Below are 27459 nucleotides of genomic sequence, written 5' to 3' on the forward strand. Positions count from 1 at the left end.
GGCGGAGGGGCGGCGCATGGGGCACGCGGAGCGAGACCGCCGGCTGCGTCCAGGAGCGGGAGGAGGGGACGCATGTGGGCTCTCCGCTCGCTGCTGGGGTTGCGGTGCGCGGCCGGGCGCGCCATGTCTCAGGGGCCGACTCGCCGGCCGCGGCCGCCCAAGGACCCGCTGCGGCACCTGCGCACGCGGGAGAAGCGCGGCCCGTCGTGGGTGCCCGGGGGCCCGAACACCGTGTACCTGCAGGTGGTGGCGGCCGGCGGCCGGGATGCAGGCGCTGCGCTCTACGTCTTCTCCGAGTTCAACCGGTCAGTGAGCCGCGCCGGGGTCCGGCCGGCCCAGCGGGTCCCCTGGCCAAGCCCCGCCCCGCAGGCCGCAGTGCTGAGCGCCCAGAGCATCGGGGCCCCTTCCTGGGCTTGGTATCCCGTCTTTCCCCCCCTTCCCAGTGTGGATGCGAGAGCCTAGATCCCTTATATCCCCGTCCGTGTGGCTCCGGGAGGCCCCGCTAACCTTTAGACAGACTTGGGTATAAGCGTTCCCTTCCCAAGCCTCGGCCCCGAGCCCCCTCCCGTGCACCCCAGGACCAGGGCCTCCTAGTTCGTGTTGGGGGTGGGCAGGTCTGCGGAGGAGGTAATGGGGAAAGGACGCATCTCGCCCCAGTTCGAGCCTACTCAGGCCCCAGATCCCTCCCTGCCTCTGCTGAGGAGGGTTCAAACCCCAGCATCCCAACAGCAGAAATGCGGTTGGTAGCACAGCACGTATTTTTAGTTGTTTTCCCCTGTGGTGTACAGCAAAGCATATAAACGGTGGCAGAGGTTTTACAGAACCGAATCTAATGACTCTCTGGTGTACTGTTCGTCCTTTAGGTATCTCTTCAACTGCGGGGAAGGCATCCAGCGACTCATGCAGGAGCACAAGTGAGCCAGCCATTTTCCTGCGGGGTGGGGAATGACTCTGCGGCTTTGAGGCAGGAGGGTTGTTACAGCAGGAGAATGGGTCCCTGGTCCTTCTGTTTTGTCCTGCTCCAACGCTTTCTTTTTCTTAGGCTGAAGGTGTCTCGTTTGGACAACATATTCCTGACCCGAATGCACTGGTCTAATGTTGGAGGGCTGTGTGGTGAGTATATTCTTTCCCAGGTCAGGGGGCTGGGGGGAGGTGTCTGGGATTTTAACCTGCCTGGCCCTTTTTTTGCCCGACTTTGGAATCCAGGGGCTCTGGAATACTTTTTATGCCGGCCCCGTCAGCTGCAGCAGGGAGAATCAAAAGCTGACTCAGAAAAGTAGATTTTAAAGTAGACGCTGCCTGCAGGTGTTAACCATCCACCTCATTTATTGAGTTGCTGGACTGGAGGTATGGGACAAACTGGAGAGTGTGGTGATGCTGATTGCAGTCAATATATCAGTATTCACCATTGAGACCGTCCCCTCGCTACACACAGATGCCCAGTGTCCAGGTTACCCCCTTGTTTATGCCCATCAATTAGAAGGATCGAGATTGTTTTGCTGCCAGATTCTGTAAGGTTCGTGGAGCAGGTAGGAGGGAGTGGAGGCTGAACCAGTCTCATTCCCAGAGCTGAGACTCAGGTGAGGCCAGGAAGCACCCAGGGTGCGGAACCTGTGGCCTGCCTCTGACTTGGCATGATTTTCACCCGAGGTGCCTCACCCTAGTATCAGGTCCTGCCCGTTCTGGAGGCATTTGAGTGATGGCCGGTGTCCCTCATAGGTCTAGCCAGCATCCCTTCTGCTCTACACATGCACAACAAGCAGGAAACCAGCAAGTGGAGTAAGGAGTGCGCCTCCTGGCCGCAACTACGGGTCAGGGTGATGAGAGGTGTGATTTTATTCGTCCCTTTTAGGAATGATTCTTACCTTAAAGGAAACCGGGGTTCCAAAGTGTGTGCTCTCTGGACCTCCACAACTGGTGAGTCTCTCCTGACTCAGCTGTCAAAGCTAAGCCCTCCATTTCAATGTGAGTAACAAGGATTTCCAATTTTACAAATCAGCCTTCTGCCCTCCAGAGTTAATTGACGTTGGCATAAATACTTTGCCTTTTGAGTTAAAGACACCTGAGTCCATAAACCTTATTAATTCTGTGACCTTGATTGAGTTACTTTCCTTTCTGGAGCCTCAGTGTCTTCATCTGTGAGATGGTTTGCAGTTGTTAAGGATTAAACGAGGTAACACGCAAGACACTCATTCTTTATCAGGTGTTTCACGCCATATGGACACAACAGATGTCAGCTTTTATCCTTATTTATTACATTTCAGACATCTTCGTCCCTTCCCAGCCAGCTAAGGACACTGTCGAGAGGTTGTGTACACATTGTTAGCGTAAGGGTTCGCTTCCCAGGTGCTAGGGTAAAAGGCCAGCCCTGTAAAGTGTGTCCCCAGAATAATGCTGCATGGCCGTCCCTCTGTCTTCTTCTCGTTGGTCTGTCCCTACACCTTCTACTGCCATTGCTTCCCATGTCCAGTCCTGCCCCCCTGTGACCGTCCAGCACTGCGGCCAGAGGGACCCCTCCCAAGCGGAACCGCAGGCGGGTCACTTCATCCTAAAACACTTAAAGGGTCTTTGTTGTACACACAGTGCAAACGCCTTCACGTGGCCCACAGGTCCTGTCGGCCCAGGCCCTTGCCGGCCCTGGCATCTGGGCCCTGGTCACCAGGCGGGGCTGCGGGCCGGCTTTTAGCTCTTCACGGAAGCCCCTTCCTGTCTCAGGCCTTCGTCCACGCACCAGTTCCCCTCTTGCCACGCCTGTGTCCTTCCTTCAGGGCTCACCTCAAAGGGTGTTTGCTCAGGAGCTGCCCCTGACTCTCCAGATGGGTCGGATCCCAGCTCCCCGCGTTTTTCGTATCTGCAGGTCCCTCAGCACCACGGCTGCTGGTTGTCACTTGTTTCTGTCTCCCCCTGGATTCTTAAGTTCCGTGAGGGCAGGGACCCCATCTTTTCACTGCTGACCCCTTGGCATCTAACATGTGGTGGACACTCAGTAAATATTTGTATGAAGGAAGTTGAAAATACTCTGTGAACTGTGTTTTATGTCGGTACCTTTGATGCCTCTCGTGTACGTGAACGTGTTGCTGTGTCTTCCTCCTGTGCAGCCCTAACTGCTCACTTCCTTATTTTTCTTTCTTAGGAAAAGTACCTGGAAGCTATCAAAATATTTTCTGGTCCACTGAAAGGAATAGACCTGGGTATGTCCTTGATTATGACTCATTGCCATTTCTGTCTCATATGTCCCCGTCTCTCAAATCAGAATCCATAGAAGCTGACGAAATTAAACCTTAAAGTCAAACGCTTTATCCACGTGAGATGAATTTTTAAAATATCGCTTTGCTGCGCCCTCGCCTCCCGCTTCTCCCCAAACACGGGCAGGGGAGGCAGGAGTGAGTTAAAAGCTGCTGCGTGGGGGTCTCCCTTGGGGCCCCGAGGCTCTGCCCTGGCCCTACAGGTGGTTCTCGTCATCGAGTGGCCTTGGGTCCCTTGTAGTTAGAAGGGCTGTGAGCGGCTGACTGGGCGGGAGGCGCGTGGCCGCTTGATGGGAGGAGGCCTGGCTGATGTGCCGGCAGAGCCCGGTGCGTCTCTGGCTTGTTCTTCTGTAGAAACACTAGTATTTTATTTCAGAATGTGTCCCGGGCCTCGCGATGCCGAGCGTTTGCCTGTGTCTCTCACGTTTAAGTCTCGGCTTCGTGTTTATTTTAGCGGGTTATCGCCTGTGATCGTCGTGTGTCTTCTCCCGTGGCTGACCTAAATATTAGTGGCTGATGAAAATATGTTTTCGCCGTTTCCCTAAACACTTCGGTTGACTCAGAAATTCTGGCTTTAGCACAGACTCCCGCCAGAGTCGTGGGCAGCGATGTGGGCTGGATCCTCACGCCTCCCTCGTTCGCTGCTGCAGTCACTGTCCTGTGGTCTTTTCCCCGCAGCGGTGCGACCCCACTCCGCGCCGGAATACCAGGACGAGACCATGACCGTCTTCCAGGTCCCCGTCTACAGTGAGTGTGAGGCTGCGATTCCTAGGAGTGGGAGGACGTGGGTCCGGGGTCAGGAAGGCAGGTGGCAACAGAAACTGCCGATCACTGGCCTGTGTACCCGGCTTTGTGTTCTGAGCACGATTAGGAAGTTTAGCCGAGGAGTTCCTGCCCTGAAGGAGCTTATGACCTTGAGGACAGACGCGTTTACCTCGTATGTAACGATCGTGATTGCACTTTGGGGCGTCAGGTAATCAGGCTCTGCCCTCAGATCTGCCCGTTTATCGCCAGGGATCATTGCCACAGGTGTGGGCGCCCTCCTGGGATGCAAGGGCTTGGAGAGGTGGGCACAGGCGAGCCCTGTTCGTAAGCGGCAGCCCGGCGGGAGTGCGGTTGGCGGTCAGAAGGGCTCGAGGGCCTCCTCAGGCCCCGGGGCCCGACGTGTGGTCCTGACGCGGAGACAGGCAGGCTGCAGGCGAGGCACTGCTGCGTCCGTGCCGCCCTGGGGTCTGGCTGACGCTCTGCGTCGGTCTCCCGACTGTGGGTGACGTGCAGGGCCGGCTCCTCGCCCGTCACCTGGTCTGAGCTTGCCGCGTGCAGAGGGGGGCAGACGAGCCCGCACCCCCGGCCGGAGGAGCCCGGGACCCGCTGGGAGACGGGCCTGCGCCGGCCCAGCTCACTCTCCTCGCGTGTCCTCCCCCGGCTGCGCCCCTAGCTTGGCGTGCGCCCCACTCCAGCACGTGGCCCCGTACCCTCCGACACGTGCGAGTGATCAGTGCTGAGCCCGCCCGGTGAGCCCGGAAGACCGGGCAGCTCAGAGGGCCGGGCGGGGCGGGGGTCGCTGAGACCAGCCGCCGTGTGCCCGCCTCTTGGGGCAGGGATTTCTTCTGTTCGCCACACCGCGGCCTGCGGGACCTTAGTTCCCCAACCAGGAATCGAACCTGGGGCCCCATGCAGTGAAAGCATGCAGCCCTAACCGCTGGAGAGCCAGGGGAGTGTTTTTCTGACCTTGACTGAACTGAGTGCCCAGTGGTGCCACTCCTCGTGGCGATGGGGAACCTTGGGCCAAGGTCTGGGCGGAGCGTGATGGCGGTGGATAAACCAGCTGAGTGCGCAGGTGCTCTCTGCTCAGCACGCTCTCGAGTCCCCGCTGTGGTCAGGCTGGGACCCGGGCAGAAACCTCAAGATGAGGAGGGATGGGCGTGTAGCCCAGAGCCAGGCGGGGAGGTGGCCAGTAGAGGACAGGCCGGCACGGTGGGCGACCTGGCTGTGAGCTTGCCCTCGGCGTGTGTCACTCGCTCGTTTCCCTTCCCAACCAGGTGAACAGGTGAATGGGAAGCAGCAGCCGGCGTGGAGTGCAGAGAGGCTGAGTCCAGAGCCGTCTCCAGACCCGGGACCGGCAGAAGGGGAGCAGTACCTGGCGGATGGTAATGGCGCGTGGGCAGCGGCGCGCTGGCGGGGGTGCGAGCCTGTCCTAATCCGTTCGCTGCTTCTGCTCTACATTCGAATCTTTGTCGTAAGGAAGTTCAGTGTGCAAAACAGACACTTTTTCTTATCGCGTTAGGATTCGGCTGTGGGGCAGGTGAGAAGGTTGTCTTTAAAAGCGGCCACGTGAAGCTGTAGAGGCCAATCCGCAGCCCTGGGGAGCCCCAAGCTTTGGCTTCAGTTTAACCAGAGGAAGAGCAGGACCTGGCAAATGATTGATTGGGAGGCTTTGTGTTTCTCTTTTTTTTTTTTTTTTGGTATAAAGTTACATTGTTTATTTCGTCATACTGCATAGATCATGAAGTCTTTACGATTCGTTACAGTCTTGGGATTTTTTTTTGAATTCCCATTTCACTTGTAGCAAGTCAGTGTCATCCCCAGATCAAAGTCACTTCTTTATATGTGCACCCATCATATCTACAGAACCCCCCACACAAAGAAGGTGTTCCAGCACTGTCAGCAGTGCAGAGAAGCCACGATGAACTTTTTGTCTCTCGTTAAGGCAGCAGTAACGCAAGTTAATTTTTCCTGAGTGCAGAACCTAACAGCTAAGCAGGCAGAACAGTTATACCAACGAGTGGATTTGCACCTTTTCTTCCAGAATGACAGCCTACTGGGAAACTGGATTAAAATGCCAGGATGAGATGTATCAAACGAATTGGGCTGCTTGAGGATGCTGTACATGTCCAGGGGTGGGCAGGGTTGATAAGTTACTGTCTCTGCCTCGAGGCCGTGTCTGTCTGAGGACCGACAAGGGGCTGGCCCTCTGTGCTGTCCTTTTTGCGTGGCTCGGGTGAGGGCTGACACCCACGTCGTTTCTGCAGGCCTTGTAGATTTTGTGTTATTTCCCATATTCCTACACTTGTTTGTAAAGCACATTACAACTTACTTTTCCCCCACATCTCTACTTCTAGGTAAATCTAGGTAAAATGTGTCATTTTTTTAAACATTTCACTTGCCATTTTCTGGTTGGCATTTTGCATTTTTGTTTACTCAGATCTCAACACGAGTAGGAAAAAAAGATCTGCTTGAGGAAAAAATACCAGTGTTTCTTTGACCTTTGTATCCGAACAGTTCCATCCATATAAGTTTGTGTGAAGTCAGGTTAGGTATCAGACGATCACCGATCTGTGGCACCTGGAGACATTGCTATTTACCTTGTGTGGTCGGATTTGTTTCTCCTCAGGTGTTGGCCAGAAAATGCACGGCAGGGACCCCTCCTTGGTCGTAGCTTTTGTCTGTAAGGTAAGCACCTTGCTGGACGCTCTACCTGAACATGTGTCTGGTGACCTAAGGGTTTCCGGTGGTTTGAAGGTAGCAGCTCCTACCGTCACCTGTGTTCAGAGGAAACAGTTACCCTGGTTCCCAGTAAACCACCTATGCTTGTATGTACTTCCAGATTCTCTTCCAGCCAGAGTCAGGCTACAGAGACATGTTTCATATTTGGCTGTGAGCCTCTCTCTTGAACTTCAGAAATAGTTGATAAGTTTCTGAAGTTAAAGACTACTTTTTTTTTTTTTTAGGAATTTTTTTTTTGTTTGAAGTATAGCTGATTTACAGTGTTGTGTTAATTACTGCTGTAGAGCAAAGTGACTCAGTTATACACATACACATTCTTTTTTATATTCTTTTCCACTATGGTTTATCACAGGGTATTGAAGACAGTTCCCTGTGCTATGCAGTAGGACCTTGCTGTGTATCCATTCTATATATAATAGTTTGCATCTGCTAATCCCAACCTCCCACTCCATCCCTCCCCCGCCCCGCACCCACCACAAGTCTGTTCTCTATGTCTGTGAGTCTGTTTCATAGATAAGTTCATTTGTGTCATATTTTAGATTCCACATACAAGTGATATCCTATAGTATTTGTCTTTCTCTTTCTGACTTCACTCAGTATGACAATCTCTAGGTCCATCCATGTTGCTGCAGATGGCATTATTTCATTCTTTTTTATGGCTGAGGAGTATTCCATTGTATGTATGTACCACATCTTTATTCATTCATCTGTTGATGGACATTTAGGTGGTTTCTATGTCTCGGCTGCTGTGAATAGCGCTGCTGTGATCATAGGGGTGCATGTATCTTTTTGAATTAGACTTTTGTCTGGATATATGCCCAGGAGTGGGATTGCTGGATTGTATGGTAATTCTATTTTTGGTTTTCTGAGGAACCTCCATACTGTTTTCCATAGTGGCTGAACCAATTTACATTTGCACCAACAGTGTAGGAGGGTTCCCTTTTCTCCACACCCTCTCCAGCATTTATTTGTAGACTTTTGAATGATGGCCATTCTGACCGGTGTGAGGTGGTAGCTCATTGTAGTTTTGATTTGCATTTCTCTAATAATTAGCAATGTTGAGTGTCTTTTCATGTGCCTGTTGGCCATCTGTATGTCTTCTTTGGAGAAATATCTGTTTAGGTCTTCTGCCCATTTTTGGATTGGGTTGTTTGGTTTTTCTGGTGTTGAGTTGTATGAGGGGTTTGTATATTTTGGAAATTAGCCCTTGTTTGTTGCATTGTTTGCAAATATTTTCTTCCATTCTACAGGTTGTCTTTTCATTTTGTTTATGGTTTCCTTTGCTGTGCAAAAGCTTGTAAGTTTGATTAAGTCCCATTTGTTTGTTTTTATTTCTGTTGCCTTGGGAGACTGACCAAGAAAACATTGGTAGGGTTTATGTCAGAGAATGTTTTGACTATGTTCTCTTCTAGGAGTTTTATGGTGTCATGTCTTATGTTTAATTCTTTAAGCCATTTTGAGTTTACTTTTGTGTATGGTGAGAAGGTGTGTTCTAACTTCATTGATTTACATGTGGCTGTCCAACTTTCCCAACACCACTTGCTGAAGAGACTGTTTTTCCCATTGTATATTCTTGCCTCCTTTGTTGAAGATTAATTGGCAGTAGGTGTGTGGGCTTATTTCTGGGCTCTCTCTTTGGTTCCATTGATCCATTTGTCTGTTTTTGTGGCAGTACCATGCTGTTTTGCTTGCTGTAGCTTTGTAGTATTGTCTGAAGTCTGGGGGCGGGTTATGCTTCCTGCTTTGTTCTTTTTCTTCAGGATTGCTCTGGCAATTCTGGATCTTTTGTGGTTCCATATGAATTTTAGGTTTGTTCTACTTTGAAAAATGTCATGGGTAATTTGATAGGGATCACATTACATCTGTAGATTGCTTTGGGTAGTATGGCCATTTTAACAATATTAATTTCTCCTATTCAAGAGCATGGGATATCTTTCCATTTCTTTAAATCATCTTCAACTTCCTTTATTAATGTTTTATAGTTCTCAGCATATGTCTTTCACTTCCTTGGCAAGGTTTATTCCTAAGTATTTTATTCTTTGGGTTGTGATTTTAAAAGGTATTATTTTTTTACATTCCCTTTCTGATATTTCATTGTTGATGTAAAGAAATGCAACTGATTTCTGTATGTTAATCTTGTATCCTGCTACCTTGCTGAATTGGTTTATCAGTTCTGGTAGTTTCTGTGTGTAGTCTTTAGGGTTTTCTATATATAGTATCATATTATTTGCAAATAATGACAGTTTTGCCTCTTCCCTTCCAATTTGGATACCTTTAATTTCTTTTTCTTCTTTGATTACTGTGGCTAGGACTTCCAGTACTAAGTTGAATAGAAGAGGTGAGAGTGGAACATCCTTGTTCCAGATTTTAGCAGGAAGGCTTTCAGCTTTTCACCATTGAGTATTATGTTGGCTGTGGGTTTGTCATAAATAGCTTTTATTATCTTGAGACGTGGTCCCTCTCTACGCACTTTGATAAGAGTTTTTATCATGAATGGATGTTGAATTTTGTCGAATGCTTTTTCTGCATCTATTGAGATGATCGTGTGTTTTTTGTCTTTTGTTGACGTGGTGTATCACATTGATTTGAGTATGTTGAACCATCCTTGTGAACTTGGGATGAATCCCACTTGGTCATGGTGTGTGATCTTTTTTGTGTATTGTTGGGTTCAGTTTGCTAATATTTTGTTGAATTTTTGCATCTATATTCGTCAAAGATACTGGCCTGTAATTTTCTTTTTTGGTGTTGTCTTTGTCTGGTTTTGGTATCAGGGTGATGATGGCTTCATAGAATGTCTTTGGGAGTGTTCCCTCCTCTTCAATTTTTTGGAAGAGTTTGAGAAGGATTAAAGGACTACTTTTTCACAAAAAGCTTTGTTTCCCTTCAAATGAATCAGGCCTTTATTGAGGCTCCTTCACCTCTTAGTTTATATCATCTTCCTGTAGTTGTTACACTGCTGACGTACTAATTTTTTTTTATTGGAGTATAGTTACTTTACAGTACTGTGTTTCTACCGTATAGCAAATTGAATCAGCTATACGTATACATATATCCCCTATTTTTTTGGATTTCCTTGATTTACGTCACCACAGAATTGGGTAGAGTTCCCTGAGCTATACAGTAGGTTCTCATTAGTTATCTATTTTATACATAGTATCAACAGTGTTTACATGTCAGCCTCAATATCCCAATTCATCGCCCCCCAACTTGGTAGCCATACATTTCTTCTCTACATCTCTGTGTCTATTTCTGCTTTGTAAATAAGATTGTCTACACCAATTTTTTTCAGATTCGACATGTATGCTTTAATATATGATATTTGTTTTTCTCTTTCTGACTTACTTCACTGTTTGACAGTTTTCTAGATCCATCCATATCTCTACAGATGACCCAATTTTGTTCCTTTTTATGGCTGACTAATATTCCATTGTATATATGTACCACATCTTCTTTATCCATTCATCTGTTGATGGACATTTAGGTTGCTTCCATGTCCTGGCTATTGTAAATAGAGCTGCAGTGAACATTGTGGTGCATGTCTCTCTTTGAATTATGGTTTTCTCAGGGTATATGCCCAGTAGTGGGATTGCTGGGTCATATGGTATTTCTGTTTTTAGTTTTTTAAGGACCCTCCATACTGTTCTCCGTAGTGGCTGGATCAGTCTGCATTCCCACCAACAGTGCAGGAGGGTTCCCTTTTCTCCACACCCTCTCCAGCCTTCATTGTTCGTCGACTGTTTGACAGTGGCAGTTCTGACCAGTGTAAGGTGATAACCTCGTTTTGGTTTGCATTTCTCTAATATTTCGCCGTGTTGGACATCTTTTCATGTGGTTTTTTGTAAACGGGGTAAGTAAAACGCACCTCTTGAAACTGGCTTCTCCAGTGTCTGCCCTCTTCTGAATTCTTTTGCGATGCCCTACCTGGGGCATTTCTGGAGGACAGGTGTCTTTCCTTGACAGCCCCACAGGCCTTGTGAGTTTTCAGTGCCCATCAGCACGGGTTTCAAAGCTGTTGTTAGAGCCACAAGGCGGCAGCACTTCTCCATGCTCCACTCTTGTTTTTTCTTTTTCTTTTCTTTTAATTTTTATTTTATATTGGAGTAGAGTTGATTTCTTCCAAGGTTGTGTTTGTTTTAGGCATACAGGAACTTGATTTAGTTATACGTTGACGTATATGTATTCTTTCTCGGTTTCTTTTCCCCAAAGTAAGTTCTTACAATGTGTTCAGTAGCGTTCCCTGTGTTATTCAGTAGGTCCTTTTTGAATATCGACTGAATATAACCAACCTCCTAAATTATTCCCCCCCATCTTTCCTTTTCGATAACCGTAAGTTTTCTTAGTCTGTGAGTCTGTTTCTCTTTTGTAAATTAGTTGGATTGTACGAATGTATAGATTGCACCTGTAATTGATGATATTTGTCTTTCTCTGACCTACTTCACTGAGTATGATAATCTCTCAGTCCATCCTTGTTGCTGGAAATGGCATTAGTTCATTCTCTTTTATGGCCGAGTAGTATTCCAGTGCATATATGTACCACATATGCTTCATTTATCTGTCGTTGGACGATTTGGGTGCTTCTATGTCTTGGCTGTTGTAAATAGTGCTGCCCTGAAAATAGGGGTGCTTGTATCCTTTCGAATTAGGATTTTCTCCGGATCTAAGCCCAGGACTGGGATTGCTGGATCATATGCTAACTCTATTTTTAGTTTTTTAAGGAACCTCCCTGCTGTTCTCCATAGCGGCTGTACCAATTTACATCCCCACGAACGGTGTAGGAGGGTTCTCTCTTCCCCATGCCCTCTCCAGCATTTATTCTTTGTAGACTTTTTTTTGACGATGACACCATTCTGACCGGTGTGAGGTGATACCTCATTGTAATTTTGATTAGCATTTCTTTAATACTGATTGATGTTGAGTGTCTTTCCATGTGCTTTTTTAATTTTTATTTTTTAATACAGTGTGTGCATAATTTACCTCTTGAAATTGGCCTGTTGAAAGTCAGCCCCGTTTTGAATTCTTTTCCGATGATTTACCCCAGGGCATTTCTTGAGGGCAGGTGTCATTCACAGCCCCGCAGGCCTTGTGAAGATCCAGTGCCCCTCAGCGCTGGTTTTAAAGTTGTTGTTACGGGAAACGGCCACAAGGCGGCAGCATTTCTCCGTGACCGGCTCTGGGTCCCCGGCAACCAGAGCCTGAGGCAAAGTGCTGTTCCTGGGTTGCCAGTTAGAGGCCAATGGCCCAGAAGAAACGCCCCAGGCTTGTGTCTCGGGACTTCTTCCCCTCACCCCTTCCGGCCCGCCTTCAGCCAGTCCCCACTCCAGCGTCACCGCTCTGCCGAGGGTGCCGTCTTCCGTGGGAAGGTGGGGCGACCCAAAGGAGGCGTGGACTCGGAGCTCTTCCACGCGTGGGCTCCACCATCCTTTGGGTGCACCCTGCTTGGTTTCGCTGATCATACGGTTTTTAGCCTTCCATTTGTTAATAGGAATAAACCCGCCTGGGTCTGGAGAGGGTGCGGGGCTCGTTTGCTGGCATGTCCTCCCTGGCTCCCTTAGCCCTTGGCGGTCCAGCCTTGGGCCCCAAGCCTGCTCGGGCTCCAGGGATGTGACACCAGCTCAGAGCACCAAGGCCTGAGGGGCACAGATTTGGCATTTCTTTTTTTTCTATTTTAAATTTTATTTTTTATTGGAGCGTAGGTGATTTACAGCGTTGCGGGTTTTGTTATCACTGCTGTTTTTTCCTCCGTGTACAGGAACTTGATTTCCTTATACATAGACCTATCTGTGTGCTTTTTTGGGTCCTCTTCCCATATCGGTTATTCCAGAGTGTTGAGTAGGGATCCTTGTGCTGTAGCCTGGGTCCTTGTTGATTATTTTATAAATAGGAGTGTGTATATGTTAACCTCAACCTGCTCATGTCTCCCTGCCCACCACCTTTCCCTTTCGGTAACCACAGGTTTCTCTTCTGAGTCCGTGAGGCTGTGTCTGTTTTGTAAAGTTCATGTGTGTCCACTTTTAGGTTCCACCCATGAGTGGTGTCATAGGATACTTGTCTTTCCCTGTCTCACTACCTTCACTTAGTACGATCACGTCTACCTCCTTCCCTGTGGCTGGAAATGGCATTATTTCATTTTTTCTTTTTAATGGCTGAGTAATACTCCATTATGTCTATGGACCCCATGTTTTTTTTAAATTACAGCAGAAATATTTCTGGATTGCTTTTTTTTTTAATTAATTTTTATTGGAGTATGTTTGCTTTCCAATGTGTGTTAGCCTGCACTGCACAGCAAAATGAATCAGCCATACACGTACAGATATCCCCTCCCTTTTGGACTTCCCTCCCATTTAGGTGGCCACAGTGCATTAGGTAGAGTTCCCTGTGTTATATAGTGTGTTCCCATCAGGTGTCTATTTTATACATAGTACCAATAATGTGTATGTGTCAATCCCAGTCTCCCAATTCCTCCCACCCCACCCGCTTCCCCCTGATATCCATACATTTGTCCTCTACGTCTGTGTCTCTATTTCGGCTTTGCAAATAAGATAACGTATACATTTTTTCTAGATTCCACATATATGCGTTATTATATGACATTTGCTTTTCTCTTTCTGCCTTATTTCACTGTGTGTGACACTCTGTAGGTCCATCCACGTCCCTACAAATTACCCAATTTCGTTCCTTTTTATTGCTGAGTAATATTCCGTTGTATATACGTACCACATCTTTATCCATTCCTCTCTTGATGGACATTTAGGCTGCTTCCATGTCTTTGCTGTTGTAAATAGAGCTGCTATGAGCATTGGGGTGCATGTATTTTTTTGAATTATGGTTTTCTCTGGGTATATGCCCAGTAATGGGTAGTTCTATTTTTAGTTTTTTAAGGAAACTCCGTGTTTTCCACAGTGGCTGAATCAGTTTGCGTTCCCACCAATAGTGTATTGGAGGTTCCCTTTTCTCCACACACTCTCCAGCATTTATTGTTTGTAGATTTTTTGATGATGGCCATTCTGACCAGTGTGAGGTGATACCTCATTGTAGTTTTGATTTGCATTATTCTGATAATTAGTGATGTTGAGCATCTTTTCACGTGCTCGTTGGCCATCTGTTTGTCTTCTTTGGAGAAATGTCTATTTAGGTCTTCTGCCCATTTTTTGATTGGGTTGTTTGTTTTTTTGATATTGAGCTGTTTGAGCTGCTTGTATATTTTGGAGATTAATCCTTTGTCAGTTACTTTGTCTGCAAATATTTTCTCCCATTCTGAGGGTTGTCCCTTCGTCTTGTTTATGGTTTCCTTTGCTGTGCAAAAGCTTTTAAGTTTCATTAGGTTCCATTTAATGGAACCTAATTTTCATTACTCTAGGGGATGGGTCGAAAAAGATGTTGTTGTGATATATGTCAAAGAGCATTCTGTCTGCGTTTTCCTCTAAGAGTTTTATAGTGTCTGGCCTTACATTTAGGTCTTTAATCCATTTTGAGTTTATTTTTGTGTATGGTGTTAGGGAGTGTTCCAATTTCATTCTTTTATGTGTAGCTGTCCAGTTTTCCCAGCACCACTTACTGAAGAGGCTGTCTTTTCTCCATATTATATATATTTTTTTAAGTGTTAAAAATTTATTTTATTTCTGTTTGGCTGCGTTGGGTCTTCATTCCTGCGCCCGGGCTTTTCTCTAGTTGCGGCGAGCGGGGGCTACTCCTTGTCGCGGTGCGCGGGCTTCTCATTGTGGCGGCTTTTCTTGCTGCGGAGCACGGGCTCTAGGCACGCAGGCTTCAGTAGTTGTGGCTCGCGGGCTCCAGAGCCACAGGCTCAGTAGTTGTGGCGCAGGGGCTTAGTTGCTCCGCGGCATGTGGGATCTTCCCGGACCCGGGCTCAAACCTGTGTCCCCTGCATTGCCAGGCGGATTCTTAACCACTGCGCCACCAGGGAAGCCCTCTCGATTGTATGTTTTTGCCTGATTTGTCATAGATTAGGTGACCATATATGCATGGGTTTATCTCTGGGCTTTCTATTCTGTTCCATTGAGAGAGAGAGATATATATATATATACACACATATATATATATATATATATGTATATATATCTATTTTTGTGCCAGTACCATACTGTCTTAATTACTGTGGCTTTGTAGTATACTCTGAAGTCAGGGAGGCTGATTCCTCCAGTTCTGTTTTTCTTTCTCAAGATTGCTTCGGCTATTGGCGGTCTTTTGTGTTTCCATACAAATTGTAAAAGTTTTTCTTCTAATTCTGTGAAAAATGCCATTGGTGGTTTGACAGGGATTGCATTGAATCTGTAGATCGCTTTGGGTAGTATAGTCATTTCACAATATTGATTCTTCCAATCCAAGCACGTGGTATATCTCTATATGTGTTTGTGTCATCTTTGATTTCTTTCATCAGTATCTTAAAGTTTTCTGCATACAGGTCTTTTGCCTCCTTAGGTCGGTTTATTCCTAAGTATTTTATTCTTTTTGTTGCAGTGAGTGGGATATTGTTTCCTTAATTTCTCTTTCTGGTCTTTTGTTGTTAGTGTATAAGACTGCAAGAGAGTTCTGTGTATTAATTTGTATTCTGCAACTTTACTAAATTCATTGATTAGTTTTAGTAGTTTGCTGGCATCTTTAGGATTTTCTATGTATAGTATCATGTCACCTGCAAACAGTGACACTTTTACTTCTTCTTTGCCAGTTTGGATTCCTTTTATTTCTTTTTCTTCTCTGAATGACGTGGCTAGGACTTGCAAAGCTATGTTGAATAATAATGACGAGAGTGGGCACCCTTGTCTTGTTCCTGATTTCAGAGGAAATCATTTCAGTTTTTTCACCATTGAGAATAATGTTTGCTGTGGGTTTGTCACATATGGCCTTTATTATGTTGAGGTAGGTTCCCTCTCTGCCCACCTTTTGGAGAGTTTTTATTATACATGGGTGTTGAATTTTGTTGAAAGCTTTTTCTGCATCTATTGAGATGGTCATATGGGTTTTATCCTTCAGTTTGTTAATATGGTGTATCACATTGATTGATTTGCATATACTGAATCCTTGCATTCCTGGGATAAATCCCACTTTCGTGGTGTGTGATCTTTTTTGTGTGTTGTTGGGATTCAGTTTGCTAATATTTTGTTGAGAATTTTTGCATCTATATTCATCAAAGATACTGGCCTGTAATTTTCTTTTTTGGTGTTGTCTTTGTCTGGTTTTGGTATCGGGTGATGGTGGCTTCATACAACGTCTGGGAGTGCTCCCTCCTCTTCGATTTTTTGGAAGAGTTTGAGAAGGATCAAAAGACTACTTTTTCATAAAAAGCTTCATTTCCCTTCAAATGAATCAGGCCTTTATTTAGGCTCCTTCAACTCTGTTTTATATCATCTTACTGTAGTCGTTAAGCTTCTGACGTTGGACTAATTATTTTTTCTCTCTCATTTTATTACAACAAAGTTTAACAGTCCAGAAAAGTCACATGACCTTGGTGGGTCGACACTGGACTAATTTTAATATTGGCTAGCATTCACAGAGGCCTAGATTGGTAAACTGGAGTTGGTCAAATTCTATGAAAATGTTATTACAATCACGTGTTTTTCAGATCTGACTAATTGCCTACTTTCAGTAGGACTTTGCATTAAAATTTTATTTTACTAGAACCTGCGGCAAACAGTTGTCTAATCTCCGGTAAGACTACGTTGCTTTTTCGTGAGCTTTGATTTTGTTTTTTTTAAAGCAATATATATGATTTAAAGTCGACTTGGTAAAGTTGATTTTAAAATACATTTGTAATTTTCATCCATTTGTAAAAAATTTTAACACCAGCAAGTGAACACAGTTATGAAAGGTTAGTAGTAATATTAGTTGTTAGTTGTAAGATTGTTGCCAGTATAGCTTCTATCAACTTACTTAGATAGTAAAAAGTAATATCTATATCTATAAAAATAGTTTATATCTATTTTACTTAGATATAAAAAGTACTTAACTTTTGTAAAAGTTAAGTACTGTTGCCCATAGGCTTGTTACTTCTGTGTGTCTGAATTTTTAGGCAGCAGAATAATTTTCTAGAGCAGTTTACGTGGTAATCTTTTGAGTGGCATCGCATCAGTCCTTCCTGAACAGATCACGTCGAGCATGGTGTGTCCTGTGCGATCAGGGCGCTGTCTGGGGGCAGCTGTCCTGGGAGCCGCGTCGCTGCGGGCTGCGTCCTGGCCTCTGGCTCCTCCCACCTGGTGCATGCTGCTCCCGCTGTGTCATCCTGCAGCCCCTTTGCCCTTTCCTGAAAATGGGCTGCTTCTCGGCACAGGGTTCAGAAGGCGGTAAAGCAAAAGCTAGTTCAAGTTCTGGGAGGTGGGAGAAATAGGCTCTGGGTGTGAGGGTCTGAGAAGCTCTCGTCCGATAGGAGCCTGAGCTTCGGGCAGCCGTCTGCTGCCCTGGGGCCTGTGAGCTGGCGTTGGGTTTTCAGACGGGAACAACTTTCTCCACGGGTTGAACTGGGCTTGTCATGGAGGCACGGGTTTTGCCGGCCTTAGGCCTGACATTCCTGTGAAACATTAGAAACATTTTGCCTCCATCCAGTTTCATCTGGGTCTGTGGTCACCACAGTGCTTGTTAATGTCGTTATCTGAAGGTGTCATCTAAGTTCTGTCATCTTTGTATTACGTGCTCACGTTAAGCTGTCATCATTCCTCTAGGATAACGTTTTCCAAGATAGAAAATCCTAGAGTCCTAATAAGGCTTTCGGATCCAAACTGGAGACTCAGCCCTAAGAGTAGTGTCCTAAATGCAGGAAGTTAAAAGGAAAAGCAAATAGCTTCTAAAGATCTAAGGAAGAAAATGAAATTCAAATATAAGTCAACCCTGAAAGACTTACTAACATTTTATGCCGTTTCTGACTTTTTCCTGTTATTAGGTGTGAAATATGTGGATTTCTAAAACGTTGGGACATGAGTTTTTAAGTACAGAATGATTACGAGGTTTTGTGTTAGGATTATTGGTTTCCCTTTTTTTTTTTTTTTGGTTTCCCTTTTAACATAATAAGAGAATACTGAGAACTTTTTATTGTAACTTCGTATAAAAACAACAGCACAGTTTTGCCAAATACGTGAGAAGTAGAGGAGAAAAACCATGCACACGCTCTACCCTGTCCTTGTCACTGGAATGCCGTGTCGCATGGTGGTTGCGCGATCATTTCTGCTAGAACGTGTTCTGGTGACACTCCTTTGGCTGTTACTTGACCTGCGCAGGATAATAAAAGCAACAGTGTTTTCTCCTCCAGGTACTTGGAGGACACATCTGATTTGATGTGGAAATGGATTGCATTTTATTAGATGTGTAAGGAGTTAATGGGAAATAAAACACCTTGGTTTTAAATCATTCAGCTTTTAGTGCTAAACTCAACTGATTTCAAAACGAATGATGAAAACCAAGCTTCTTCATCAGTCACTGGAATTACATGGAGATCTCTTCCTTACAGCTCCACATGAAGAAGGGAAACTTCTTAGTACTCAAAGCGAAGGAGCTGGGCCTCCCAGTGTGAGTGGCGGGGACAGCTGGGGGGCCTCGCCGGGCTCGCTGAGCTCCCAGAGCCCCGCCCTCACCGAGGCCTCGCCTCTCGTTTCAGCGGAACAGCTGCCATTGCGCCCATCATTGCTGCTGTCAAGGACGGGAAAAGCATCACATTCGAAGGAAGAGAGGTGAGGTGCCCTGTTGCTGTGGTCTCAGCCGTGACAGGCAGGGGCCGGGACGCTGGACAGAGTCACTGCCTGGGTCAGGCCCTGCAGACACCACTTTTGAGGGCACTGAACAGCTTGGATTTCAGCACTTAGCTGAGCGATAAAGTAGGGTCTCTTGTCTAGGCTTGTCGTGCACATCAGCGCTGGCCGTGTGGGGCCGTTTCTGGAGGTTGTCTCTTTAGGATTTGGGGGTCTCCTTATAGGATGGATGCTTCCCCTTGTACTTGAGCTCAGGGTGGACCCCATAAGGGTGGAATTCAGACGTGTGGCCCAAGGGAATGATGTTGTCACGAGATGTGAGGACGTCAGGACCACACGACCCGAGAGAACCGTGCGTGCCATGCTGGGCCGTCTGGCCACTTCAGGTGTGAAATGCCCTCTGCCAGCCGGCGGCCGCCTGTCTGCGTGTCAGCGGAGAGGGCGAGAAGGGCGCAGGTGGTGGTCTTATGTCGGCGCTTCTCTGGAGGGGGTGATGGCGGCATTAGCAGGTGACTCCAGGGCCTGCCCTGGGAGCACATCCTGACCTCAGTGACTTTACAGATTTTGCCTGAAGAGATCTGCACCGCCCCAGACCCCAGGGTCACTTTCGTTGTGGTAGAATGTCCAGACGAAGGATTCATTCAGCCCCTCTGTGAGAATGCCACCTTCAGGAGGTAAGGAGGGGTCTCCGGGCGGAGAGGTGAGAGCCGACACTGCTCGGGAAGGCCGGCCTGGCACTGACCTGTGGCTGCCCCTGCCGAGGCCTGGGCCACCACGGCTCCATGCAGCGCCCTCCCTGGCTGCCTGGCCCCGGATCCGCGTGTCCTGAGTTGGCACCACTTGACCCAACAGAGCCCCCTGCTTCCTTCCTCCCAGTTTCCAAGGAAAAGCCGAAGCCCCCGTGGCCCTGGTGGTCCACATGACCCCGGAGCACGTGCTCCTGGATAGCAGATATCAGCAGTGGATGGAGAGGTAGGAGCCCCGGCGCATGCCAGCTACGGTTCCACCGCCCCCCCTGCCCCCCGCCTGAGCTCTCCCTGGGGTTCCCACCCTCCCTGGATCCTGGGGGCGTCCCCGCTGTGAAGACCGTCCCCGCTTGCCTGGGGCTGGTTTCCTGAGCTCTGAACAAATCCTGCCTCTGGACCATCCCGTGCATGTTTCCTAAAGAAGAGTCTTGCAAGGATAAAGCCGCAGCTTCAGTTTATTGAACGTCCGCGACACGTCAGGCAGCAAACACGCTTCATTTCCCTCTCCCGATCTTGCCGACAACCCACGTTCAGTGACCGGGAGGACGGGTCCTACTCTCCTGGTTTCGTTGGCCGAGGCCGGCGCCGGGTGGAAGGACTTGCTGGGGTTGGACCTGGGCGCGTGATGACATGTGGTGACACTGCCCTCCCCCGCCGGCCCCGGCAGTCCCTCCTCGGCGCCCGGGTCCTCTGCCCCTCGGGGTCTGAGTGCTGACGCCCATCACAGTTTTCCTCTTTCTCCCCTCGTGCTCCCTGTGCGTCCAAGTCCCCAGCGCTGTACTTGCCCCTGGCTTTCCGGGTGCTCTTCCCCCACACCCAGGGCCTCTGACTTTGTAGAGACGCCGGGCTCGGAGGAGGAGGGGCAGGGCTGCGTCTGGCCACGTAGGGTGACCTCGGTGGACAGGTCGCTCACCCTCTTGAACATTCCCAGTACCTGGCCGCCCCACCCCCGGTGCCGCCCCGTGGGTGGGAGTCTTCCCAGAAGGACACTGTGCTGATGGTGTGCGCGTCCATCTTAGGTTCGGGCCCGACACCCAGCACCTGGTCCTGAACGAGCACTGTGAGTCGGTCCACAATCTCCGCAGCCACAAGATCCAGACGCAGCTCAGCCTCATCCACCCCGGCATCTTCCCCCCGCTCGCCAGCCTCCGCCCCCAGGTAGTGGCTCAGCTCGGCCCGTTGCCCACCCCCCAGGCAGCTGCCCCCCGCGGACCGCGGCTCTGTCTTTTGCAGGAAGGAGGGCTTGCGCCCTGCGTGCCCCTGGTCCGCGGCCAGTGTCTCCTCAAGTACCAGCTCCGGCCCCGGCGCGAGTGGCAGAGGTGGGTGTGGTCTCAGTCGGGGGGTGCGGGGGGCAGGGCGTGTCGGGCTCGTTCGGGGGTGGGGGTGGGGCCCAGGGGTCAGTGGCGCAGGCTGCTCAGCCGCGTGGTCTCCGCGTCGGACCCGGGAGGAGCCACAGACGATGGGTGGCAGACGGTGGCTGCGTCCCATTATAAGCTGACCTGGGGAGGCGGGGGGCTGACGGCCGTCCTTTCCTGAAAGTTGCCTCTGCTAACAGCAATGTGTGTGTTGTTTTGGAATGTAGAAAATGAGTGAGCGTAGGGTGAAGAAAGTCAGCCCTAATCCCATCACCCTGACCCGGCGATGGTTAACATTTTGCATTTTTTATCTTTGAGTACGTGGGGATGTGTTAAAATACACGTCTACACCGCGGGTTCAGGGCCTGACCCGCTGCCAGTCTTTTCCCGCGTCATGATAGGCTTCGTAAGGACACTGTCGCCCGTGTTCCAGATACGGGTGTTGGTGCGTTGGAGGCATTTCCAGCTTTTTGCTGTTGTAACGAAACAAGTGCCTTATATAAAAGTCCTTGAGGAGAACCGTGTTCCCTTAGGGTGACTGTGAGAGGGGGGTTAGCGGGTCGGGGGCGGCACTGCCCGAGGCACCTGGTGAAAGGTGCTGTAGCGTTCACCCCAGCCAGTCACCTGAGAGGCGCTTACTGCCCTGCATCTTTAACTTCTAAAATCTCACCCCTGAATAACTGGAAGAGTCCTGTGCACGCCGTGGTGTCTGTGTCCGGGCAGACCCCGTTCCGGACCGCTGCTGGACACCGGGCACTGTCGCGGTGAACAGTTGGGGCCCTTGAGGGGCCCACTTCCCTCCCTCAGCCCCGGGGGATGCCCGATGCTAGCGGGTGTAGTGAGCAGAGGTCAGGAGGCTGTGTAGAGTGCCCACACCGTCCCCCCCGCCTCTCAGCTCAAAGCCCCGTCCCGCTTTGAGCAGAGAGGTTCTGAGCAGCCGGAACTGTGAGACCCCCTGAGCTGGGAGAAGGTCTGCCGGGCAGGAGAGCGGAGCTGCCCCAGGCCCCAGTCACTTAGATTTGAAAGCACTTTCTGCAGGCGGTCCCCAGGGATTGAGCTGGCTGTGCAGGGTGGTTGCCTGGGGCCACACGCTCCCCTGATGCCCTGAGATGCCGCCTTCTTGCAGGGATGCCATTATGACCTGCGACCCTGAGGAATTCATTGCCGAGGCCCTGGAGCTGCCCAATTTCCAGGAGAGCGTGCAGGAGTACAGGAAGACTGTGCAGGACGGCCCGGCCCCGGCGGGTGAGCCAGACTGGGACCAGCCCCGGTGTCTCCTGGCCTGTGCCCTCCTGCAGCTGTTCGCACAGCACTGAGTGGAGGGTCACCGTGGCCCCGTCGAGCCCCGTGTACCTGTTGAAGCCACTGCTTCTCTGGCCTCCACTTACGACCACCAGTGCCGGCCCCCGCCCGGACCGGTTAGGTTGGAGGCTAGGTGACAGTGCCCAGGCTGTCCTAGCGAGGCCCACGCTGAGCTGAGTGCGGCGGGTCTGGGGCCTCCTGTGAGGCCCTGGGCAGGGCTGGCAGTCTAGTCCTGGTGTTGCCGGGAAGGATCCATGGAAGGTTCTGGCCATGGCACTCACCTTGCTGGGCTCTCACCGCCCTGACAGGAAGAGCAGTCTGGGGAACTGCGGGACCTCTTTCTCGTACTTGGTTTCTCGGGGAGTGTTGTGTTTAGCTCACGAACGAGGCGGAGAAGCAAGGCCGGGCCAGAGGGCGGGCTCAGGTTTAACCCAGCTGGCACCAGGCCGGTGTTTTAAGATGCCCTCCTGGCTGCACGTGCCGTGGGCTTGAGATGGGTTTCTGGTTTGCACGTTAAAGGTCCATTTAGATTACATTCGTAAACGTGCACCCGGGGCCTGTCAGGCTGAGTGGGGTCCCATCTTCAGAATCTAGGCGGCTCTGCCTCTTCTCTGGGGAGCTGGCCCCCCTCGGAGCCACTGCAAAGTGCAGCAGGGCCTGTGCCGGGGGTCCCCAGCCCCGAGAGATAAATGCTGACTTGTAGCTTGAAAAGGTGGCCTTTGCTATTTAACACTTAGAGCAACTCTGCTGAAGAAAGGCCCGTGGAATTCCTTCATTCTCCTTCCCAGGCAGCGCCGGGGCCCCTCGCCCCAGGCCCGTGTGTAAGGTCAGACCACCAGCCCCTCCTGGGGAGCTGGACTTAACTCCAGTGCTGGCTCACTTCTGACCCGAAGAAGTGAACAACTTGACGTGTGTCTTTCCGTAGAGAAGAGAAGCCGGTATCCAGAAGTGGTCTTCCTCGGAACGGGGTCCGCGATCCCCATGAAGATCCGGAACGTCAGCTCCACCCTCATCAACATCAGGTATTACTCCTGCACAGGAGGCGCCTGTCAGCGGGGAGCCCGGGGTTTTCTCAGCAGACCCTGCTCCACCTGCCAGGCTAACCTTGAGGTGCAGCCTGTATGTCCCTGGAGGCCCATCTTGGCTGGGGGCCCGGTGGGGGTCGGGGGCAGGCGGTTTTCGGCCTCCGTAGCTAGCTGGACTGGAGGGAGCCACCCAAGTTGGCCGCCCGTTACGTCTTTGGATGCAAACCACTGACGTGTATCGTGTATGCCGTCGCCCTGCTGAGGGGCCGTCTCGCTAAGTTTCCACGTCCCTCCTGTGAACCAGTGACTGGCCACCTCCTGCACCCCCGTCATCGGTGCACCTGCCCCAGGCTGCTCACGGCTGGCGGTGGGGCAGACCCAGGCCAGGACTCAGGTCCGCCTCTGTGTCACATGGCCCCTCACTGGTGCCGCTGGGGTGCGGAGCGGCTTCGGGGCTCCTGGGTTTGCCTGGTGGTGTTGGTCTGCAGGGAGGCGGACCAGGGCCGTCTGTGGGAAGCCAGGCTCGTTTTTAAGTTTTGCTTTGTCACCCGGGTGCTGGTGGTGGATGGCTAACAGCCAAATAACGCGTTAAGCATACTTGGCAGTTGTAAGGGGCACCCCGACAGCAGAAGCGCACGGGTCTGGGACGTGTTTCTCTTGTGACGGAGGAGCTGGCGGGAAGCGGCCCCGGCCTTGCCCGGAGGGTGTTGGTGCAGCCGCTGTCTCCGGGCCGCGCCAGCTAAAGCAGAGCCTCGGGGTCTCCTGGCGGCCACAGCGGCTGTCGCCACGTTCCTTCTAAGTAGAGTCTTGTGGATTTCATGTCCTCACCCTCTCCTTCCGCAGAAACTCTCTTGGGTGCCCAGCATCTGTGTAGCTCTAGGTACGCTCCGTGCACTTAACTTCACAGAGCGTTGCGACAGTATTTCGTGTCACGAGGATGGACGTGTGAGACCACCATCTCCTTGACAGCAGCTCCCGCGGGAGGAACTGAGCGGTCCCGGGAGACGGGCACGCAGCCTTGTCCTGCCCTCCTCCCTGAGGGCAAACCATCTCCTCCCATAGCTCCGACGCGTCCCTGCTGCTGGACTGCGGGGAGGGCACCTTTGGGCAGCTGTGCCGCCACTACGGGGACGAAGTAGACCAGCTCCTGGGCACCCTCGCCGCCGTGTTCGTGTCCCACCTGCACGCGGACCACCACACGGTGAGTGGGCCGCCTCCCTCTTCCTGGCCGTGCACCTCCGCCCGGGCCTGGGCTTGTCTGCAAGCCTGGCGCCACGTGCGTCTCACCTCGCCACGCGGCTGCTCGGAGCTGCCCTCGCCCGGAGGCGGGCGGCTGGGTCTGTTAGAGTGCCGGGCACCCAGGGGCCCCAACGCGGGAAGGAGGTCGGGTGTGGATGTGGCTGATCTGTGTCCCCTCCTTTTTCCCAGGGCTTGTTGAACATCCTGCTGCAGAGGGAGCGGGCTCTGGTGAGTTGTGCAGGACTGGACTGCCCTTTTGTCTTTCTTTGGAATGAGCGCATGCACACAGACATGCACATGTGCGCACAGCCATACCTCGGGCTGCAGCACGCCGTTTTCCCTGCAATGCGCACCGTGCGCTCGGCGCTCTGATCTCCCCGTTCCAGGTGTCGCTGGGGAAGCCGTGCCACCCGCTGCTCGTAGTGGCCCCCACGCAGCTGCGGGCCTGGCTCCAGCAGTATCATACCCAGTGCCAGCCGCTGCTGCACCACGTCAGGTGAGCGCCCGGCACGGGCCCTGGACGGTGAGCGTGCGAGGCAGGCTCAGACTGCAGGGAGACGGTGAGGCGGTTCCCACCTCTAAACGTTCCTCTGCCTCGACATGTTTCTCCTCGGCCCTCCTCACTTCTGTTCCCGATCCTAGATCTTTGCTAACACTTCCCCCAGACACAGTTCCAGGGCCGAGTGCCCTCGCTCCCTGCCTCAATGACAGAATTAAATTTTCTTTATCATAGCGATTTGGGGGTCCTCTCCAGTCAGTGACTTGAACTTCAGATTAAATGTTTGCTTTTTAATCTTCTCACAGTATTATTCCTGCCAAATGCCTTCAGAAGGGAGCTGAGGTCTCCAACCCCAAAGTGGAAAGGTTGATTAGTTTGCTGCTGGAAACCTGTGGCTTGGAGGAGGTTAGGGGAGGGCCCGGGCACGGGAGGGCAGGTTGGGGGACAGGGGCGTGTGACGTGGGGAGGAGGGGGCGAGGCGGTAGCTGGGCCACGAGCCCGTCACCCGCTTCCTCAGTTTCAGACCTGCCTGGTCCGGCACTGCAAGCACGCCTTCGGCTGCGCGCTGGTCCACACGTCCGGCTGGAAGGTTGTCTATTCGGGGGACACCATGCCCTGTGAGGCTCTGGTCCAGATGGGTGAGCAGGGGCAGCCACCTCTGGTCCCCCCGACGATTCTGGCTGTCGTCCTGACTCGCAGCCTCCTCCCAGGGCCCGGGGACAAGTGGGCACCCCAGGCCGGGCGGTATTCTCAGAGTGCCTGTGCTTACGCTCTAGGGAAGGACGCCACCCTCCTGATCCACGAGGCCACCTTGGAAGATGGCCTGGAAGAAGAAGCCGTGGAAAAGACACACAGGTAGCGGAGCCCCCTGAGCCTGCGTCAGCCGGTCCCCGCTCCTCCCCCCTGACGCTGGGCTGGTCTGCTTCCCTCCGGGGGCCCTGGGGGCTTCTGACCCCAGGCAGTTGTCTCCTGAGCCTCTGTCTTTATTTCTGCAGCGCCCTCCAGGCAAGATTCTGGGGGAGGCGCGGCTCGGGAAAGAACTGGAAATAACGCTGAATAAGTGGGAGGCCGGGGGCGGATCTTGCGCTATTTAAGGGAAGAGCGTGTTGCCCGAAGTCGGCAGCCCCTGCTTTTCTCAGAGGCGCTCACTGGTGGGAGGTCTGAGAGCACAGAGCCTGGGCTCCCCTGGGGGCAGTGGGAAGACCGGCTGGGCAGCAGGGAGCCCCGCCCCCGGGTGTCCGACGGGCAGAGTCTGGGCGGGGGGGTCTGCGTGACTCGCTCCCTCCAGCCTCGTGTTGCTCCATCTCTGCAGCACCACCTCCCAGGCCATCGGCGTGGGGATGCGGATGAACGCAGGGTTCATCGTGTTGAACCACTTCAGCCAGCGCTACGCCAAGATCCCACTCTTCAGCCCCGACTTCAACGAGAAAGTCGGCATTGCCTTCGACCACATGAAGGTGCGGGACCGCTGGGGCAGGGCAGGTGGGGTGGGCGGGGCTGAGACGCTCTCCATCCACGCGCAGGTGGCCAGGCTCGGGCCACTGCCCAGCACGACTGGCACGGGGCCGTCCATTGAGAGCCTCTTGGAGGCCCAGTCGGTGCCCAGAGTGACATCATCTGAGCTTCTGCACAAGCTTGGGAGGCAGTGTCCTCCTCCTGTGTGGTCAAGCTGGGCCTGTCCCCACCACTGGGCATGGGGGTGCCCGGGTTCTGCCCGGCTGGGCCTGACATGATGGCTGCATCTGCCGATGGGGGTGTGGCCAGTGCCTGGGAGCCTTGATGGCCTCACCCCAGTCTCTGCTTCGTCTCGCTTCGTAGGTCAGCTTGGGGGACCTCCCAACAGTGCCCAAGCTGATGACGCCGCTGAAGGCCCTGTTTGCTGGGGACCTGGAGGAGATGGCGGAGCGGCGGGAGCGGAGGGAGCTGCGGCAGGTGCGGGCGGCCCTGCTCGCTGGTGGGGATGCGGAGCCCCTGCGGAAACGGGCCCCTGCCGAGCAGCCCCCGAGCCCGCAGAGCAAGAAGGTCAGGGCCCAGTAGCGACGCGGCGCTGCGGAGCCGCTGCGCGCTGGAGGAGAGGAGGCCGTCGTCGACTCCGTGCACGTTGCGTCTTCGGTCTGTCAGGTGCAGTCAGGGCGCACCCCCCGCTGCAGCCCAGCCGTCCCCTCTGTACCCAGAGGCGGCTGTGGACGCGAAGCCTCCAGGAAAAGCGTCTCCAAGGATGGAACACAGTGAAGGTCATGTTTGGAACCCGAGTGCTTTGTCCCTGTGCCACCGCTGGGGACCCAGGGTGCCCGGAAACAGTTTGATCGTGGTGAGGCCCTTTGGGACCTGCCCCCATGGAGACACCACACCTCAGCAGCCTGGTTTTTTGGCAGAAGTCAAGTTGTGCAGACTCACAGCTGTGGTAGGCCGGGCCCGGCCGTGCAGGGGCTCCGGGGAAACGGCAAGCCTTCCCGTTGTTCCGGCGAAAGAGGAGGCCGGTTCCTTGCTTGCCCCTGACAAGAAGCACTCACCGCCCTACAGAGTGCTGAGAAATACCACGTGGGGTGGCTCCAGTGCCCTCCTTTTTGAGGATGAACAACACTGAGGTTAGTGTTTGTTTGAAAAGTGAGAGAGAGAATTTTTCAAAGAAAGATGCCTCTAGCATTTGCATATTCTTCCCTCCCGGGAGACTAGAGAAGGAGCTTGAAAGTTTCAGGTGCTGGGAGACGCAGACCAAGGACTGGACTTGCCGTGCCCTCGGGGTCCCTCCCGAGGCAGCGCCTGGCATCAACTCCCGTGGCCCCTTGAGCTTGTTATTAAAACAAGATAGGCCACACTCAGGGATAATAAATCTATTTTAATACCATTA

At 51.5% G+C, this 27459-nt stretch overlaps 1 protein-coding gene across 4 annotated transcripts; it reads left to right on the plus strand.

Moving 5' to 3' along the window:
* ELAC2 (elaC ribonuclease Z 2) lies at nt 1-27459 on the plus strand. Of its 4 annotated transcripts, none has more exons than XM_089900316.1 (24): nt 1-305; nt 864-914; nt 1043-1113; nt 1853-1917; nt 3134-3191; nt 3924-3992; nt 5288-5395; nt 6640-6698; nt 18205-18263; nt 18352-18424; nt 19004-19116; nt 19319-19414; nt 20208-20346; nt 20422-20507; nt 21670-21788; nt 22771-22867; nt 23933-24071; nt 24299-24337; nt 24496-24605; nt 24914-25013; nt 25126-25225; nt 25385-25463; nt 25897-26065; nt 26427-27459. In XM_089900316.1, the coding sequence occupies exons 1-24, from the start codon at nt 73-75 to the stop codon at nt 26643-26645; spliced, it is 2451 nt and encodes an 816-aa protein (XP_089756442.1). In that variant the 5' UTR covers nt 1-72; the 3' UTR covers nt 26646-27459. The 4 variants fall into 4 exon arrangements, with proteins under 4 accessions (XP_089756442.1, XP_089756441.1, XP_089756443.1 ...); XM_089900315.1 differs by having other exon boundaries at nt 3-305; nt 25126-25246; XM_089900317.1 differs by having other exon boundaries at nt 3-305; nt 25921-26065.

This window comes from Delphinapterus leucas, chromosome 19 (assembly GCF_059928025.1).
Source record: "Delphinapterus leucas isolate spDelLeu-1000000601 "Yukka" chromosome 19, BTC_Dleu_Yukka2, whole genome shotgun sequence".
NCBI classification, from domain to species: domain Eukaryota; kingdom Metazoa; phylum Chordata; class Mammalia; order Artiodactyla; family Monodontidae; genus Delphinapterus; species Delphinapterus leucas.

Coding starts and splice junctions, on each gene's coding strand:
- ELAC2 (XM_089900315.1), top strand. CDS start 73: ATGTGGGCTCTCCGCTCGCTGCTGGGGTTGCGGTGCGCGGCCGGGCGC. Junction 3,192..3,923: donor ACTGAAAGGAATAGACCTGG/GTATGTCCTTGA, acceptor TTTTCCCCGCAG/CGGTGCGACCCCACTCCGCG. Junction 6,699..18,204: donor TCGTAGCTTTTGTCTGTAAG/GTAAGCACCTTG, acceptor TCTTCCTTACAG/CTCCACATGAAGAAGGGAAA.